Source organism: Carassius auratus, chromosome 19, assembly GCF_003368295.1.
Source record: "Carassius auratus strain Wakin chromosome 19, ASM336829v1, whole genome shotgun sequence".
In the NCBI taxonomy this organism is placed as follows: domain Eukaryota; kingdom Metazoa; phylum Chordata; class Actinopteri; order Cypriniformes; family Cyprinidae; genus Carassius; species Carassius auratus.
Window position 1 is genome coordinate 20,255,462 of NC_039261.1, and position 18,357 is coordinate 20,273,818.

The 18,357-nt window shown below is 39.1% G+C and overlaps 1 protein-coding gene across 1 annotated transcript in view; it reads left to right on the forward strand.

The window, feature by feature from the left end:
* The first annotated feature begins 1,356 nt into the window (after nt 1–1,356).
* Nucleotides 1,357–18,357, forward strand: part of LOC113119728 (F-actin-uncapping protein LRRC16A-like) — a 20,399-nt gene continuing 3,398 nt past the window's right edge. Inside the window, exons 1-29 of the mRNA XM_026289353.1 lie at nt 1,357–1,539; nt 2,620–2,717; nt 4,637–4,687; nt 4,876–4,935; nt 5,688–5,809; nt 5,897–5,994; nt 7,794–7,864; nt 7,945–8,018; nt 8,096–8,171; nt 8,257–8,345; nt 8,451–8,545; nt 9,208–9,294; nt 9,402–9,490; nt 9,615–9,692; nt 9,779–9,855; nt 9,944–10,048; nt 11,240–11,309; nt 11,402–11,483; nt 11,565–11,664; nt 12,253–12,307; nt 12,379–12,551; nt 12,634–12,702; nt 12,787–12,880; nt 13,486–13,584; nt 13,686–13,814; nt 16,976–17,122; nt 17,204–17,379; nt 17,740–17,827; nt 17,913–18,038. Coding sequence (XP_026145138.1) covers nt 1,500–1,539; nt 2,620–2,717; nt 4,637–4,687; nt 4,876–4,935; nt 5,688–5,809; nt 5,897–5,994; nt 7,794–7,864; nt 7,945–8,018; nt 8,096–8,171; nt 8,257–8,345; nt 8,451–8,545; nt 9,208–9,294; nt 9,402–9,490; nt 9,615–9,692; nt 9,779–9,855; nt 9,944–10,048; nt 11,240–11,309; nt 11,402–11,483; nt 11,565–11,664; nt 12,253–12,307; nt 12,379–12,551; nt 12,634–12,702; nt 12,787–12,880; nt 13,486–13,584; nt 13,686–13,814; nt 16,976–17,122; nt 17,204–17,379; nt 17,740–17,827; nt 17,913–18,038 — 2,718 coding nt within the window. The 5' untranslated portion in view covers nt 1,357–1,499. The remainder of the gene's footprint in view (nt 1,540–2,619; nt 2,718–4,636; nt 4,688–4,875; nt 4,936–5,687; nt 5,810–5,896; nt 5,995–7,793; nt 7,865–7,944; nt 8,019–8,095; nt 8,172–8,256; nt 8,346–8,450; nt 8,546–9,207; nt 9,295–9,401; nt 9,491–9,614; nt 9,693–9,778; nt 9,856–9,943; nt 10,049–11,239; nt 11,310–11,401; nt 11,484–11,564; nt 11,665–12,252; nt 12,308–12,378; nt 12,552–12,633; nt 12,703–12,786; nt 12,881–13,485; nt 13,585–13,685; nt 13,815–16,975; nt 17,123–17,203; nt 17,380–17,739; nt 17,828–17,912; nt 18,039–18,357) is intronic.

Genomic DNA, 18,357 nt, shown 5'->3' on the forward strand with positions numbered 1-18,357 from the left:
ACAGGGTTGACCCGCTCCACCCTGAAGGTCTATGTGGTGGCCATGGTGGCCTACCGCGCCCCTCTCTGTGGTCAGTCAGTGGGCAGAAACCCTCTGGTTACATGTTTCCTCCATGATGCGCTGAGGCTGATGCCTTTAGCCAGAAGAAGCTTATGCTAAGCGGTGATCAGGATGCTATCCTAAGCCTCGAGTCCTCTGATCTCCCCTCTACTGGGGGTCAAGACTCACTCCTTCTGAAGTTTGGCCATTGGACGGGTTGTCCCCGATTACTGTCCTTCTCTTGCTTTAGCTGTGCTCTTCCACACTAGGCAGAGATTTTAAGTCTGGCGGCATGGGCATTCTTATTCCCCAATCCTTCTCGACGCAGCTCGAGCTCCCAAAGAGGAACGTCTAAGGTTGCTCGAAGGAACGTGACTTTATGCTTCCTGGTCTCTGACGTCACCCGCCTATGACGTCTCGCCCTTCCATTGGACTGATTACACACGTCATTCAGAGACGTCATGCTGGGGGCGTTCCACAAATGTTCTTGACGCAGCGTCTCGTTCCTTTGAGGAACCAGGGTTACATACCTAACCTTAAACGTTTTTTTGGTAGAAATAAATGATTACTCTGCCTCCTGCTTTGTCTTTTCTTGCATGGTCAGATTTGGCTGTATTTTGGCATCTTTGTAGTATAGTATCACCCAACACAATATATATATATATATATATATATATATATATATATATATATCAATGTTGTTTTGTTTTTTTTACAATTTTAACGTGATAAAATCTAAAGCATAAGAGGTGAAGTTCATTACAACAATGGTTTATAGATATCAGCTTATATGCAGCCATTGAGAACTACAGCCATATTAGTGGCAAATTTATATTTTTGATATTTTTATGCCATCATATATCACCAGATGTCACCAAAGTCATCGATATTTTAGGTTCTGGCTGTCTGTACTTACTGGAATGTTTTTGTTTTACTGAATTAAAAGAAATATTAAACACATAAATAAAAATATTTTACATTAAAAATATGGTTATTTTAGAGGTAAATAAACAACAACAACATATATTTATCTCACCTTTAAAACTACTACCTTCAGACTTAAAGATATTAAATAGACTTCAAACTGTTTTGCTTCTCAAGTCAACATCAAGTTTGTCTGGAACTTTGAACTTTGAACCTAGATGTGTGTAAAAAGGTTTGGCAATATTGTATGTGACTACTGCAGGCTAATATATGAGTATTAGTGTCAGTGCTGTAAAGCAGAGAGACAGACAGTGAGTCAGACAGACAGGTATGAGGTGAGGGTGGGGTCTGTTTGCTCACACTGCAGCATTCATTCACGCTTCTGGAACTAGTCGTGTGTTTCTGGAACTAGTCGTGTGCTTCTGGAACTAGTCGTGTGTTTCTGGAACTAGTCGTGTGCTTCTGGAACTAGTTGAAGGTGTAAGCACAGCTCATGAGGATTCTCCTGGAGTTCTCCATCAGGTCCGACAGTGAAGATGAGCTCAGAAGACTTGGACATTCCTCAGGATCTCCTGGGTAAGAAACAGTCTCTCATGCTCACACCATCAGCATGTTCACATGTGAGACTCGTGTTTGTGCTCATAACACATCTTTTTAAAACTTCACTAAAGAGACGATTTATTAGGCAATTAGTGTTAATGTATGTTATCTGTGGGAGGGGCCAGTTCAGACTCCTCCCACATCGTACAGCGCGTCTTCACCTGACTGATATATATTACCTTTATTTAACCAGAAAAAGATTCACTGAGATTAAAATCTGTTTTACAGGAGCGTCCTGTACCAGCCAGGATTGTGTAGCATATACAAATATACATCAAAGTTACAACATGCAATACATAATCAATTTAAAACAGTTACACACCATTAATTCACTCTCTAGATTACGATTACGTAGTTGTTTTTTGTTATAATTAAAAATTAAATGTATTTTAGGCTAAATAGGCTATATATTTCAAAATACAACTATATAAAATGCTATTATTTTCAAAGTTGTAAATAAAATATTAGAAAAATATTATGTAGATTATGAGAGTACATTTGACAAGAAAATACTATTTCGATTTTTCTTATTTCATGTTTAATTCAGAGTACTTGCCATTTTTCTTTCTTTATTTTGCCTGTGAAATTAACGAGCAATTTCTAAGAGAAAATTGTTTCTATATAATTTGTTATATAATGGTTTAAAAGCAACAATAAAGCAAAAAAAAATGACTGTGACAAAAACGATGTCAGTTAATAAAAAAAGAAGTGAAAAAAGAAGTGAAAATTAGGGGGAACTAATAATAACAAAGGGCCTATGATTGTCTATATCAACCAAATGCTACATCAAATCTCTTATATAATGTCTAATATATATAGAAACTGAGAAAAGTTCCGATTCACTCTGATTTGCTGGTTAGGAGAAGCACTTACAGTAATTCAGCGAGCGTGCACACTGGTGATATTTCCTTCTGATCATGTGATTTGATCAGTTTTGATTCCTATGATTTGAGTCATAGATGCAGCACTTTTGAATTCATCATGAGAGCTGTTGGATTCTGAGAATATGAATTAATAGAAGATTGTGTGTGTGTGTGTGTGTGTGTGTGTGTGTAGAGAGTGTTCAGGATGCCGTCGGGCAGCAGATGAAGCTGTGTGTCCTTAAGAAAGTGAACCTGGAGGTCAAAGGTGACAAACTGGAGAACAGAATCCTGGTGAGTACAATGTGTTTCTGTCACAACACTGAATATAATATTAAAGCAATAGTCCAGCCAAACATGACAATGTCCTGAAAATATCCTCGCTCCCTAGGATGAGTTTGTTTCTTCATCAGGTTTGTAGAAATGTAGCACTGCATCAGTGTGTCATCAACGGATGCTCTGCAGTGAATGGGTGCCGTCAGAATGAGAGTCTGATAAAAACATCACAATAATCCACAGCACTCCAGTCCATCAGTGAACATCTGGAGAAGACAAAACCTGAAACACATCCAGCATTAAGATGATTTTAACTCAAACACATAGAGTCTATAATCCATAATAACACTTCCTCCAGTGAAAAAGTGTTCTGGTCTGAATCAGGAGAGAAATCTGCACAGATCAAGCAGCGTTTAAACAGATCTAAACTAATCTGTGAGAGACAACAGCAGATGCACTTTATCAGCTGTTTGGACTCTCATTCTGACGGCACCCATTCACTGCAGAGCATCCACTGATGAGACACTGATGCAGTGCTACATTTCTCCAAATCTGTTACTATAAAGAAACAAACACATTTTCATTTCTAGGTGAATTATTTCTTTAATGATCTTGATGACTTTACTTTTGTGATATCTGCGTGCTGGTTGTGTCAGATTGGGGAAGGCTTGGGCTCATGTGTTTGTGCTGAGGTTTTGTCTTCATACAGTGAGTTACAGGGAGTGTTTGAGAAGTTCCTCATTGTAAAGTTCAGCTGTGGTATTTACACATACTTACCCTCATTTTCCTGTCCTGACATGACAGAGCTCTGTTCCTGTAGGCATGAACACTCACACTCACACACACACACACACACACACACACACACACACACACAAATGCATTCCAGGAGCTTCCACAAGATTTAGCACGAAACTCACAGCCTTTAGTCATGATGTTTGTCTAATCTTGAGCTCAGTATGTTCTCCGTCGTGATGGTCATTGTTCTCTTAATGAATGTGAAGCAATTGTTGCTGATTACAGCAATACATTATCACAGCATTAATTCATATTTACATGCATTTACATGTTTTCATAAAATGCTGAAGGAAGCACACCAGTGAATATATTTTACTTTTAAAAGATTAGCTTTGTTTTTTTTTTTTTTGTTTTTTTTTTATTCAGTATAATATAATTATAGTATATTATAATATAATATAATTTTATTATTTTTGTTATTACTGATAAGCAGCTAATCTTAAAATAATCTGTTTATCTGTTAATCAGATCATATGTTTCCCTCATAAACTGTAAATATTGACGAAACTGCAACATTAATATAAGATTCTATGGACTTTGTCTAGTTTAACTACACTGCTGTTCATAGTACACACTACAGTAGGATACTAGCATAGTATACAACCAGAGTACACACTTCACATTAGTAATTATTCATCAGACTGACAAAAAAGAAAACTATGTACTCAGAATTGGATTAAAATGCAAAATAACTATTTCTTAGATGATAAATAAACACTTTCTGAACATGCAATCTAATAATAAGGTCATGTAAGAGTGTAGCATGGTATGATTGATGGGTTTATCATTACATAATCAATTCTGTTTTATATAAATTCCATTTTAATGTAGTATAGTATGCATTAGATGTAAATATATACATAGTTGCAATATATAAACTTTCCAATCTGAGAAAATAAAACTGAATCGTGAGATAAAACGTTCCAAGTACCTTTTTTATTTTTTTATTCTGTGACAGATTTGAGCTTGCAGTTACAGGTTTATCATTTTCAATTGCAAGATATGAACTCACAATTGTGTGAAAAAAGTCTGAGATGTAAAGTAAGTTATCTGCTAGTTTTAACACACAGCTTCCATATTAAAGGCATGCTGTTATTTCATTATTGTCACGCTCTAAATCTTCTCTGTTCTCTTCACAGGCTCTCGCTCCTCATCGAGTGTTTCTTCTGAGCGCACGAGTCCCTGCTAAAGTGAGTGTGTGTGTGAGTGTGTGAGTGTGTGTGTGTGTGTTTGATCTTCTCTGTGGATCTGTAAACGTGTTCAGGCCTGTGTTCCCTCAGTCTGAAGCAGTCATTTGTGTGTGAGAGTGTGTGTTTGTTTGTCTGTAGTCTCTCAGCATGTCATCTGTAGTTTTATTGTGTGTTTGTTTGTCCTTCAGGTAGATCAGTCCTTCAGTGTCTTTGACATTCAGAGCATCAGCAGCGTCAAACAGAAGCAGGTGAACTTCAACAGTAACAATCAGAATCAGCATTATTGTTGCATCTGTTATGTTTGTTGCAACATGTGCATGTAATTAATCCTGCAGCTATTACAAGGTTATTTGATAAATGAATAAAAACTTATTTGACAAGAATCAGCCTAAATGCCAAATATACTTGCATACACAGAAATTAAACATGAAAAAGAGCCAAAAAATGAAATGCAATGAAATGTAAATCATCTGTTTTCTGTGTGAATCTGTGTTAAAGTGTAATGTATTTCTGTATTTTCAGCATCATTCATCCAGTCTTCAGTGTCACATGATCTTCAGAAATCAGAATAATATGATGATTTACTGCTCAAGAAACATTTCTGATTATTATCAATGTATCAATGAACAAATATTGTTGTGCTGCACAATATTTCTGTAGAAACAATGATAAACTACCCTTTAAAAAGATTGTGGTATGTAAGATAAAAGAGAGAGAGAGAGAGAGAGAGAGAGAATACTTATTTTATTTGTCACGGATGCATTAAATTTATGAAAACTGACAGTAAAGACATTCATAATATTACAAAAAAATTATATTTCAAATAAATGACGTTCTTCTGTACCGTTTATTAATCTGAACTAGTTGTATGATTTCTGAATTCATATAATGTCTTATAATGTTGTGATGAATGTTTACCACCCCCTGCTGATCTAATAGTGCTTTAACACCTGTGTGTGTGTGTGTGTGTGTGTGTGTGTGTGTGTGTGTGTGTGTGTAGTTGCTGGTGGACTATGACAGAGGACAGCTCTCTCTGAGACTCACGTCTGATCAGGATGTTGATGATTTTATTGCACATATAGGAACAAATATTCAGGAGATTTGTCCAGGACTCAACCCGCTGTAAGACTCTCTCAGACACACACACCCCTATAGCTCCATGCACGCATATGTGTGTGTTTATTTCATATGTGTGTGTATGTGTTTCAGGAGGGTTATAAAGAAGCTCTTGTTAAAGCCGGTGGAGAGAATCACCAGTCTACAAACACTCTGGGAAAATCACACTCCAGCAGAAGCAGGACCATGCGGTACACACACACACACACACACACACACACTGTGTTTTGTCATTCTTCTTCTATACGTTTTACCAGAGACTAACTCCTTAACATTAAGCAACACATCCCAAACAATATTTTTCCAGTTTTTGATTGTTCTGACGTTTTGTTGGACATTTAAGTCAGAAGTACAGCTGTGTTGTTCAAACGCACGAAAGTTAGTGTTCATATGTAACATTGCTGAAAAAGGTATGCTGTCCTGACTTAGAGGCACTCATCATGAACTCTAAACCTCTCTACTTGCCGCGGGAGTTTTCCTCTTCCAGTCTCGTGAATATGTACGTCTCTCCGGACACATGTGTGAGCACCACAATGCAACAGCTGGCCAAACAAATAACTGAAATGGAGCAAAGGTACCCAGACTCTCTTTTAATAATTCTTGGAGGTTTTAACAAATCAAATCTCTCCCCTGAACTGCCAAAATACAAACAATGCATTATGTGTCCCACCAGAGACAGTAATATTTTGGATCACTGCTACACAGTAGTAAAGGATGCAGATCACTCTGTTCCACGAGCAGCTTTGAGGATCTCTGATCACTGTTTGGTTCATCTTATACCAACCTACAGACAGAAACTGAAATCGGCTAAACCTGTATTAAGGACTGTTAAAGGATGGACTAATGAAGCAGAGCAGGATTTACAATCTTGTTTTGACCTCACTGATTGGAGTGTTTTTGAAGCTGCTACCACCGATCTGGATGAACTCACAGAGACCGTAACCTCATATATCAGTTTCTGTGAGGATATGTGCATTCCTAACCAGGACATTCTTATCATTTAATAGTGTTAAACCATGGTTTACTGGGAAACTCAAACAGCTTTGTTATATCAAAGAGGATGCTTAGAGAAGTGGGGATAAAATCTTGAATAACCAAGCCAGGAACAGACTAACAAAGCAGATCAGAGACCATCATTCCAGTCCCCAAAAAGCCCAAGATCACTGAACTCAACGACTACAGACCTGTCGCTCTCACGTCTGTGGTCATAAAGTCACTTGAGCGACTGGTGCACCACAGACCTGGGATTTACACAAGGATCCTATTTGTTGACTTCAGTTCGGCCTTTAGTACCATCATGCCTGACCTTCTCTCAGACAAACTCACACTGTTCTCCATGCCCACCTCCATCTGTGAGTGGATCATCAGCTTCCTGACAGACAGACAGCAGCTAGTGCTAACCCACATCCAGGACTATCACCATCAGCACTGGTGCCCCTCAGGGATCTGTTCTCTCACCACTGCTATTCTCCCTCTACACCAACGACTGCACATCTAAAGATCCTTCTGTCAAGCACATGAAGTTTGCAGATGACACCACACTTATCAGCCTCATTCAGGATGGTGATGGGTCTGCTTACAGACAGGAGGTTAAAGAGCTGGTTGTCTGGTTATATTAGTGTTAAATTCCATCCCTAATGTTTAATTATTTGTTCAACCATCTATGTATGTCTTCACTATGTCTGTACTTTCTCCTGTCATCAAGTCAACTTTCTTGTGTGTCTCAACATACTTGGTAATAAACCGCCTCTGATTCTGATTATTATTATAATTTCAATTAAATTACAATAATAATTTTGTCACTTCTGCTCCTTTTTTGTCACGTTTGGCTCTGTATTTTGTCACATTGAGAAAATCAATGAAAATCAATTTCTCTGACACACTCACAGACGTCTGTAGCTCTCGTGAACCCATCTCTCTCTTTGTGTGTGCTTGCGTGCGTGCGTGTGTGTGCGTGCGTGTGTGTGTGTGTGTGTGTGTGGCGCTGCAGGTGGTTTCTCACGGCTCTACTGGTGTGTGTGCGATCAGATGAACGTTCCCTACAGAGAAGAGGTGCAGTGGGTCAGTACAGCTCTATTCTGTCCATCTGGTCTCATCTGTGTCTCAGTGTCTGTCTCACAGCTCTGTGTTTGTCTCTGAAGGACGTGGACACCATCTACCTGTCCCAGGACACTCGAGAGCTCTGCCTGCAGGACTTCATACACCTGGACAACAGGTGACACTTTTGTCAGCTCATTTTGGCCAGCTCTGTATATTGAGCGTTCATTCATGCTGTGTTTGTGTTGTGTTCAGGGATCTGCTGGCCATCACTGCTGCTCTGGAGTTCAACCAGTGGTTCATCAAGCTCTCCATCAAGGACTTTAAACTGGTGACTGAGTGTGTTTGAGAATGTGAAACGGATGGAGGATGTGCTTCCTTGCTCATTGTGTGTGTGTGTGTGTGTGTGTGTTTAGAGTGCAGATCTGTGTGATCAGATACTGAGAGTTGTGTCTCGATCCACAAAACTAGAGGAACTGACACTAGACAACACTGGACTCAAGAGGTACTCTCTCTCACAAACACACACACACACACAGTGTATTCACATGCATGTTTCCTGTTTTATCACAACAGTCTGTTTTACTGTATTTTACTGTGTGTGTTTCAGTGATTTTGCTCAGAAGTTTGCTGTTGCATTGAGTCAGAATCCAAACTCAGTGTTACACACTCTCAGTCTGGCCAACAACTGCCTCGAAGACAAAGGTACACCACACACACACACACACACACACACATATTGGAGATGAACATTATGAGAGAAAATTATGCACTTGAGTTGTCATAGTTTCACATATATATCATATATATACAGAGTACTGTGCAAAAGTCTAAGGCCACTAGTATTTTCACCAACAAAAATGGTTTTAAGTCTGTTATTTCTATGTTTTGCTGTAGTGTGTCACTGGTAAAAATCAGTTTACATTTCCAAACATTATTTTTGCCATTAATTGTAATAACCCAGGGAGATGTTTGTTAGCACAAGGAGTCTGACAGCAGCCAGTGCTCCGTAGTGACAGACGAGTATTTCAGAAACTGCTGATCTACTTGGATTTTCACACAATAGGGTTTACAGAGAATTGTCCGAAAAATATACTTTTTCCATTGTGTCAGTGTGTGTTTGTGTGTACATATATATATATATATATGTGTGTGTATGTATATGTGTGTAGCTTATTTTATTTCAGCTAGTTCAATAAGCAATAAACCATATAGCTATTTTTTGAGTGACTGCATCAGTGTTTTAGTATTGTTAAACCACCAGATTTTTATTTTGAGTCTTGTTCTATATTGGTATACAAACATTTCTGGAACACTCATTACCTCTGCTCAGGATCTCTGTGTGTGTGTGTGTGTGTGACTGACAGGTGCTGTGGTTCTGAGCTCTGCACTGTCTAAACTCACACCTGGACTGAAACAGCTGGATCTGTCCAAGACCTCACTGTCTGCTAAAGGTGAACGCATGCGATATGAAGAATTGATTTATGAGTCGTATTTTCATGACAATGAAAGCAGTTGGTGTGTGCTGTGTTCATACTGTGTGTGTGTGTGTGTGTTTCAGGTGTTAATGTTCTGGCTCAGTGTTTCAGTTCCACATCACTCACACACCTGAACCTGTCTGGAAACACCCTCAGAGGAGACGACATACCTGTATGTTCACACACACACACACACACACACACACTCTTAACGAGAGCTAGTCCTGTGGTACAGTGTGCTGTATCAGCTGTCTCTGAATCAGTGTGTGAACTGGTGTTCGTGTGTGTGTTTGTAGCACCTGTGGAGTTTCCTGTCTCAGTCCAACTGTCTGCACACACTCGACCTGTCCAACAGTGAATGTTCCCTCGACCTGGTTAGACACACACACACACACATCACGATCACACACATCAGGTGTGTTACACTGCAGACTGCTGACAGGTAAACTCTGTTCTTCAGGTGTGTGCGTCACTGCTGCGTGGTTCCTTCAAACACCTGACTGTCCTCAACCTAGCCAGAAGTGTCTTCAATTACAAGTACAACACACACACACACACACACACACACAGATGTTGAGGTCTCTGCTGGATCCAGATGTTTATAGTCTGGTGTTCTGTGCTGCAGGAAAGGGAAGGAGTTTCCGTCCTCCTTCAAGCAGTTCTTCAGCAGCACTTTGTCTCTACAGAACATCTGTCTGTCTGGAACCAAACTACCTTCTGAAGGACTCAAGTGAGTCTCCATCTGTCCATCCAGACCTTGTTCACGTGACGCAGATGTTCTAGTCCTGTTCTGCTAATGTGCTGCTCTGATGCTGATATTCTCCTGATCTTCTCTTGATGTTTTCCTGATGTTCTCCTGATGTTCTCTTGATATTCTCCTGATCTTGTCTTGATGTTCTCCTGATCTTCTCTTGCTGTTCTCCTGATGTTCTCCTGATATTCTCCTGATCTTCGCTTGTTGTTCTCCTGATCTTCTCTTGATGTTCTCCTGATCTTCTCTTGCTGTTCTCCTGATGTTCTCCTGATCTTCTCTTGCTGTTCTCCTGATGTTCTCCTGATGTTCTCCTGATCTTCGCTTGTTGTTCTCCTGATCTTCTCTTGATGTTCTCCTGATCTTCTCTTGCTGTTCTCCTGATGTTCTCCTGATGTTCTCCTGATCTTCGCTTGTTGTTCTCCTGATCTTCTCTTGATGTTCTCCTGATCTTCTCTTGATGTTCTCCTGATCTTCTCTTGCTGTTCTCCTGATCTTCTCTTGATGTTCTCCTGATGTTCTCCTGATCTTCTCTTGATGTCCTCCTGATCTTCTCTTGCTGTTCTCCTGATCTTCTCTTGATGTTCTCCTGATCTTCTCTTGATGTTCTCCTGATCTTCTCTTGATGTTCTCCCGATGTTCTCCTGATCTTCTCTTGATGTTCTCCTGATCTTCTCTTGCTGTTCTCCTGATGTTCTCCTGATGTTCTCCTGATCTTCGCTTGCTGTTCTCCTGATCTTCTCTTGATGTTCTCCTGATCTTCTCTTGATGTTCTCCTGATCTTCTCTTGATCTTCTCCTGATCTTCTCTTGATGTTCTCCTGATCTTCTCTTGATGTTCTCCTGATCTTCTCTTGATCTTCTCCTGATCTTCTCTTGATGTTCTCCTGATCTTCTCTTGTTGTTCTCCTGATCTTCTCTTGTTGTTCTCCTGATCTTCTCTTGATCTTCTCCTGATCTTCTCTTGATGTTCTCCTGATCTTCTCTTGTTGTTCTCCTGATCTTCTCTTGATCTTCTCCTGATGTTCTCCTGATGTTCTCCTGATCTTCTCTTGATGTTCTCCTGATCTTCTCTTGATGTTCTCCTGATGTTCTCCTGATGTTCTCCTGATGTTCTCCTGCTGTTTTCCTGATCTTCTCTTGATGTTCTTCTGATGTTTGATGTCTTCAGAGCACTGCTCCTGGGTCTGGCCTGTAACACTAACCTGCGAGATGTTTCTCTGGACATCAGCGGCTGTGAGGTACTCTACTGAACCTTCTGCTGTCGTTCTGACATGAGACTGCTCTGCTTTGTGTCTGTTGTGTGTTCCTCACACACTGTCCTTGTGTTCAGTTGCGCTCAGCAGGATCTCAGATTCTGGAAGGCTGTATCGCTGAGATCCCGAACATAACCAGCCTGGACATATCAGACAACGGTTAATACACACACACACACACACAGAGAGGTGTCATCAGCTGTTGTGTTGATTCAGGAGGATTGTGTGTTTGTGTCTCAGGACTGGACTCGGATCTGTCCACGCTGCTCGTGTGGCTCGGGAAGAACCGCTCCATCAAACACTTGTCTATTGGCAAGAACTTCAGCAACATCAAAACCAAGTGAGAATTTGATTCAGTTTAGAGGTCATGTGACCTTCAGAAAACAAAAGAGGAGAACAGGATGCAGAATATACATTTACAGTTACATTTATACATCAAACAGACACTTTTATTTTTCTATGTTTTTGGAAAATGTGTCTTCTGCACACCAAGTCTGCATTTAGTTTTATCAAAATTACGGTAAAAACATGGATGTTGTGACATATTATTTTAAAAAGATTAAAAAAAACATCTGTTTTCTGTGTGAATCTGTGTTAAAAGTGTAATGTATTTCTGTGATGCTCCGCTGTATTTTCAGCATCATTCCTCCAGTCTTCAGTGTCACATGATCTTCAGAAATCAGAATAATATGATGATTTACTGCTCAAGAAACATTTCTGATTATCATCAATGTTGAACACAGTCGTGCTGCACAGTGGAAACTGTGATAGATTTTATTTTTCAGGATTCACAGATGAATAGAAAGTACAAAAGAACAGCATTTATATGACATAGAACCATTTTATAACATTATAAAGGTCACTTCTGATGAATAAAAGGATTAAACCACAAATCTTACATTCTGAACGTGTGTGTGTTTCTGTGCAGAAATCTCGGGCAGGTTCTGGTCTCTCTGGTCCACATGATTCAGGAAGAGGATTCTGTAAGTCTGTAGATCCGTCACAATTGAGATACTGCACTCTGGGTACATTGTTTAACTGTGTGTGTGTGTAGCCGCTGGCGTCTCTGTCTCTGGCGGACTCTCGGCTGAAGGCGGATCTGTCCATGGTGCTGAATGTGCTGGGAGGAAACAGCAGTCTGACCCATCTGGACATCAGCGGGAACAGCATGGGCGACTTTGGGGCGAAGATGCTGGCCAAAGCCTTGCAGATCAACACCAAACTCAGGTTCCGCACACACTGACCACAGGATCATCTGAGACACACTCATGTACACAAATATACAGCATTCATTGTGTGTGTATTTCAGGACTGTGATCTGGGACCGTAACTGTGTCAGCGCTCAGGGCCTGCAGGATGTGGCTTCTGCTCTGGAGAAGTGTGTCTGAGCTCTTCTTTAGCTTCAGATTCTGAGTGTATCTGGTCATCAGGTTCAGTCATGTTTATCGTTCTTCTTATTCAGGAATTACACCATCAGATTCATGCCGGTTCCCATCACAGACGCGGCGCAAGCTCTGAAGAACAACTCTGAGAAAACTGAAGAAGCCCTGCTGAAGGTCTGAACACAACATGAACATAAACAGTCATGTTCAAAACATACAAAAATATGTTCTCTCCAAACATACAAAAAACACAGTCTAAACATACTTAAACGCAATCTAAACATGCTCAAATATACACAAACACACTCTAAATAAACAGAAACACTCTGAACATACACAAACAAACTAAGCAAACACAAACATGCTCCATACATACTCAAACGAGTTTTAAATATACTGAAACATACACAAACACACTCCAAACATACTCTTACATACACAAACACACTATTAATAAACTCAAACATAAACAAACACATTTCAGACATACTCAAACACACCCTTAACATACCCACATATACACAAACATGCTTCAAACACACTCTAAACTTATACAAACATGTTTTAAACATACTTTAAATGTTCTAAACATACTCTAACATACACAAACATGCTCTAAACTTACACAAACATGCTCTAAACATTTTCAGATGTACACAAACACTCTCCAACCATGTACAGACATGCCCAAACATGCTTAAATATGCTCTAAAAATACACAAACTCCCAGAAGCTCTTTTTTACTTTGATGGGCCTCCCATGATGTTTTGTGTGTGCAGATGGAGCAGTATCTGCTGCGTAACCACGAGAGCAGGCGATATCTGCAGGAGCAGGCGTTCAGACTGCAGCAGGGCCTAGTCACCAGCACTACACAACAGGTGACTGATCATATCTGAAGAGCTGCTGGCTGATGGGGATATATGCCTCTGCCAGTGGTGTCTTCATTAGTGTGTGTGTGTGTGTGTGTGTGTGTTTGCAGGTGATGGGGCAGGTGTGTGTGCAGGTCCAAGATCAGCTGAACTCTCTCCGCTTCAGCACGAGTGAAAGAGTTCAGCAGGACATGAAGATGACCGAGAACCTGATCAGGGATGCCAAGAACTCCACAACAGTGAGACACACACACACCATAACGGCTGATGGCCTGATATTATTACACAAACCCTGAAAGAAGATTAAAAACATGAACGGGATGTGTTTCAGCTATTAATTGTTTTTCCGGCAGATGACATCCTCAGCGTGAGGTCTTCTCACATTCAGTTTGTCTCATGGTTTTGTTGAACCAGCCCTTTATAAGTTTTTATATTGTAAAATGTAGAGCTGTAGAAACTATTAAGTCTGTAAGCATAGTTTTGTGTCTCTGTCTGTAGTTGATGCACAGTCTGTATCACCTGCACTCAAGCGGGCATACTCAAACATACACAACACGCTCCAAACATACACAAACACTTTCTAACCATACTCAAACATGCTCAAACACACACAAACACATTCTAAACATTCTCAGACATGCTCAAACACACTCAAACACATTCTAAACATATACTCAGACATGCTCAAACACACTCAAATAAGTTCTAACCATACTCAGTCATGCTCAAACATACACAAACACATTCTAACCATACTAAAACATAAAAAAACACCCCAAAAATACTCAAATACATTCTAATCATACTCAGAGATACTCAAACATAAACAAACACCCCAAAAATACTTAAACACATTCTAACCATACTCAGTCACACTCAAACATACACAAACACATTCTAACCATACTCGGACATGCTCAAACATACACAAACACATTCTAAACATACTCAGTCACGCTCAAACATACACAAACACATTCTAACCATACTCAAACACGCTCAAACATACACAAACACATTCTAACCATACTCAAACATAAACAAACACCCCAAAAATACTCAAATACATTCTAACCATACTCAGAGATACTCAAACATAAACAAACACCCCAAAAATACTTAAACACATTCTAACCATACCAGCCCTTTATAAGTTTTTATATTGTAAAATGTAGAGCTGTAGAAACTATTAAGTCTGTAAGCATAGTTTGTGTCTCTGTCTGTAGTTGATGCACAGTCTGTATCACCTGCACTCAAGCGGGCATACTCAAACATACACAACACGCTCCAAACATACACAAACACTTTCTAACCATACTCAAATATGCTCAAACACACACAAACACATTCTAAACATTCTCAGACATGCTCAAACACACTCAAACACATTCTAAACATATACTCAGACATGCTCAAACACACTCAAATAAGTTCTAACCATACTCAGTCATGCTCAAACATACACAAACACATTCTAACCATACTAAAACATAAAAAAACACCCCAAACATACTCAAACACATTCTAACCATACTCAGTCATGCTCAAACATACACAAACACGTTCTAACCATACTCAGACACGCTCAAACATACACAAACACATTCTAAACATACTCAGTCACACTCAAACATACACAAACACATTCTAACCATACTCGGACATGCTCAAACATACACAAACACATTCTAAACATACTCAGTCACGCTCAAACATACACAAACACATTCTAACCATACTCAAACATAAACAAACACCCCAAAAATACTCAAATACATTCTAACCATACTCAGAGATACTCAAACATAAACAAACACCCCAAAAATACTTAAACACATTCTAACCATACTCAGTCACACTCAAACATACACAAACACATTCTAACCATACTCAAACACGCTCAAACATACACAAACACATTCTAACCATACTCAAACATACACAAACGCTCCAAACATACACAAACGCATTCTAACCATACTCAGAGATACTCAAACATAAACAAACACTCCAAACATACTCAAACACATTCTAACCATACTCAGATATGCTCAAACATACAGTACACAAACACATTTTAAACATACTCATACATACTCAAATTTTCACAAACATGCTTATAAATACACAAACATGCTCAGACATACTCAAACACATTCTAACCATACTCAGTCATGCTCAAACATACACAAACACGTTCTAACCATACTCAGACACGCTCAAACATACACAAACACATTCTAAACATACTCAGTCACACTCAAACATACACAAACACATTCTAACCATACTCGGACATGCTCAAACATACACAAACACATTCTAAACATACTCAGTCACGCTCAAACATACACAAACACATTCTAACCATACTCAAACATAAACAAACACCCCAAAAATACTCAAATACATTCTAACCATACTCAGAGATACTCAAACATAAACAAACACCCCAAAAATACTTAAACACATTCTAACCATACTCAGTCACACTCAAACATACACAAACACATTCTAACCATACTCGGACATGCTCAAACATACACAAACACATTCTAAACATACTCAGTCACGCTCAAACATACACAAACACATTCTAAACCATACTCAAACACGCTCAAACATACACAAACACATTCTAACCATACTCAAACATAAACAAACACCCCAAAAATACTCAAATACATTCTAACCATACTCAGAGATACTCAAACATAAACAAACACCCCAAAAATACTTAAACACATTCTAACCATACTCAGAGATACTCAAACATACACAAACGCTCCAAACATACACAAACGCATTCTAACCATACTCAGAGATACTCAAACATAAACAAACACTCCAAACATACTCAAACACATTCTAACCATACTCAGATATGCTCAAACATACAGTACACAAACACATTTTAAACATACTCATACATACTCAAATTTTCACAAACATGCTTATAAATACACAAACATGCTCAGACATGCTCAAACACATTCTAACTATGCTCAGACATGCTCAAAAACACTCTAAAGATACTCAAACATACACAAGTCTCCCCCAAACATGCTCAAACTTGCTCCAAACATACTTAAACACTCCAATCATACTAAAACTTACTTAAACACACTCTTAACATGCTCAAACATACACAAAGCAAGCTCCAAACATACTCACACTCCAAATGTACTAGAATATTCACAAACACACTCTAAACATACTCGAACATTCTCAAACAAAAACGTGCTGTAAACGTACTCAAATGTACACAGACAAGCTCTGCTCACGTTCAGTTGGTCTTATGGTTGTGTTGAACCAGCCCTTCATCAGTTTTAGATTGGAATGTAGGTCTATAATAGTAACTATTTTGTCTGTAAGCTTAGTTTTGTGTCTCTGTCTGTAGCTGCTGCGCAGTCTGTATCACCTGCGCTCGAGCGGGCAAGTGGCGTGCAGCACTGATGGGTCAGCAGGTGTGTGTGTGCAGCAGGTGCAGGAGAAACTGTGTTCAGTGGCAGGAGAGATCAGCATGCTCATAGACCAACAGCTGCAGGTACACACACACACACACACACACATCACCATCATGCTGACCGACTGAGAAATGCACTCAGAAGTGCGTGTGTGTGTTCAGGGTTTGCTGGTGTCCATGCTGGATACGGCTCAGAGTGTGTGTCCTCACATCATGCAGCAGGCACGTTTGCGTGAAGATCTTCTGCGTGCCAGCGAGGGGAGGACAAGTGTGTCGAAAGCCTTCATCACCTCCACTCTGCTGGAGCAGTCGGCCTTCGACATCATCAATAAGATCAGGTCAGCCACGTTTAGCAATCGAAAAAAACTGTAACTTTAAGTATTTAATCTTGCATTATATGTTTTAACTAATTTTGCATGTTTTATTAATTTATTATTTTGTATTTTTATTTTAAAATTATGTATTTTGATTTTGCATTTTTATGATTAAATTTTTAGTTATTGTTCAATTCTTTTTTTTATTATGTATTTTAATTTTGCATTTATTTTTGTAAGTGTTTTATTTGTTTTTATTTTCAAATATTAGAATTTGACCTGACTGGAAAACCGTATTATCTTCAGCATCTTTATTGTTTAATTTTGGATCACAGAGGGTCCCTTTGAGAGCCAAACAGTGTGTGTGTGTGTGTGTGTTTTCAGTGAGGTGAAGCTCAGTATGGCATCAAGTCTCTCTGATTACATCACTGATGAGATCCTACAGTCTCTCTCTCGCTCTCAACAAACACTGGTGAGATTTACATTCACAAAACTACACTTGATCCCAGTATATGTGTGTCTAAGTCAGTGTGTGTGTGTGTGTGTGTGTGTGTCAGGCGGGTCATCTGAGCAGGAGAGGACAGCAGCCGCTGCTTCATCATGACTCACAGGAGGCAGAAGTTATAGATGAGAGAGAAATGCAGATTGACAACATGACACAACAACCAGAACAACAACCACAGGTACACACACACACACTCAGGGCAGAACACACACAAAAATTATTCTGCACCAAATGTTTTTCAGTGCAAAAGAGAATCCAGAGGTTTATGGGTGATTTTAACTCCTCATTTGTGACCTCAAAGCCGTGTGACTTTCTTTCTCCTGTGGAAGACAAATGGAGATGTTTAGAATGTGCTATATATATATATATATATATATATATATATATATATATATATATATATATATATATATATAGTATATGTGTATATATGTATTTGTGTGTATGTATATGATTATTTATTTTTTTTAATTTTGCATTTTTATGATTTTTTTTAA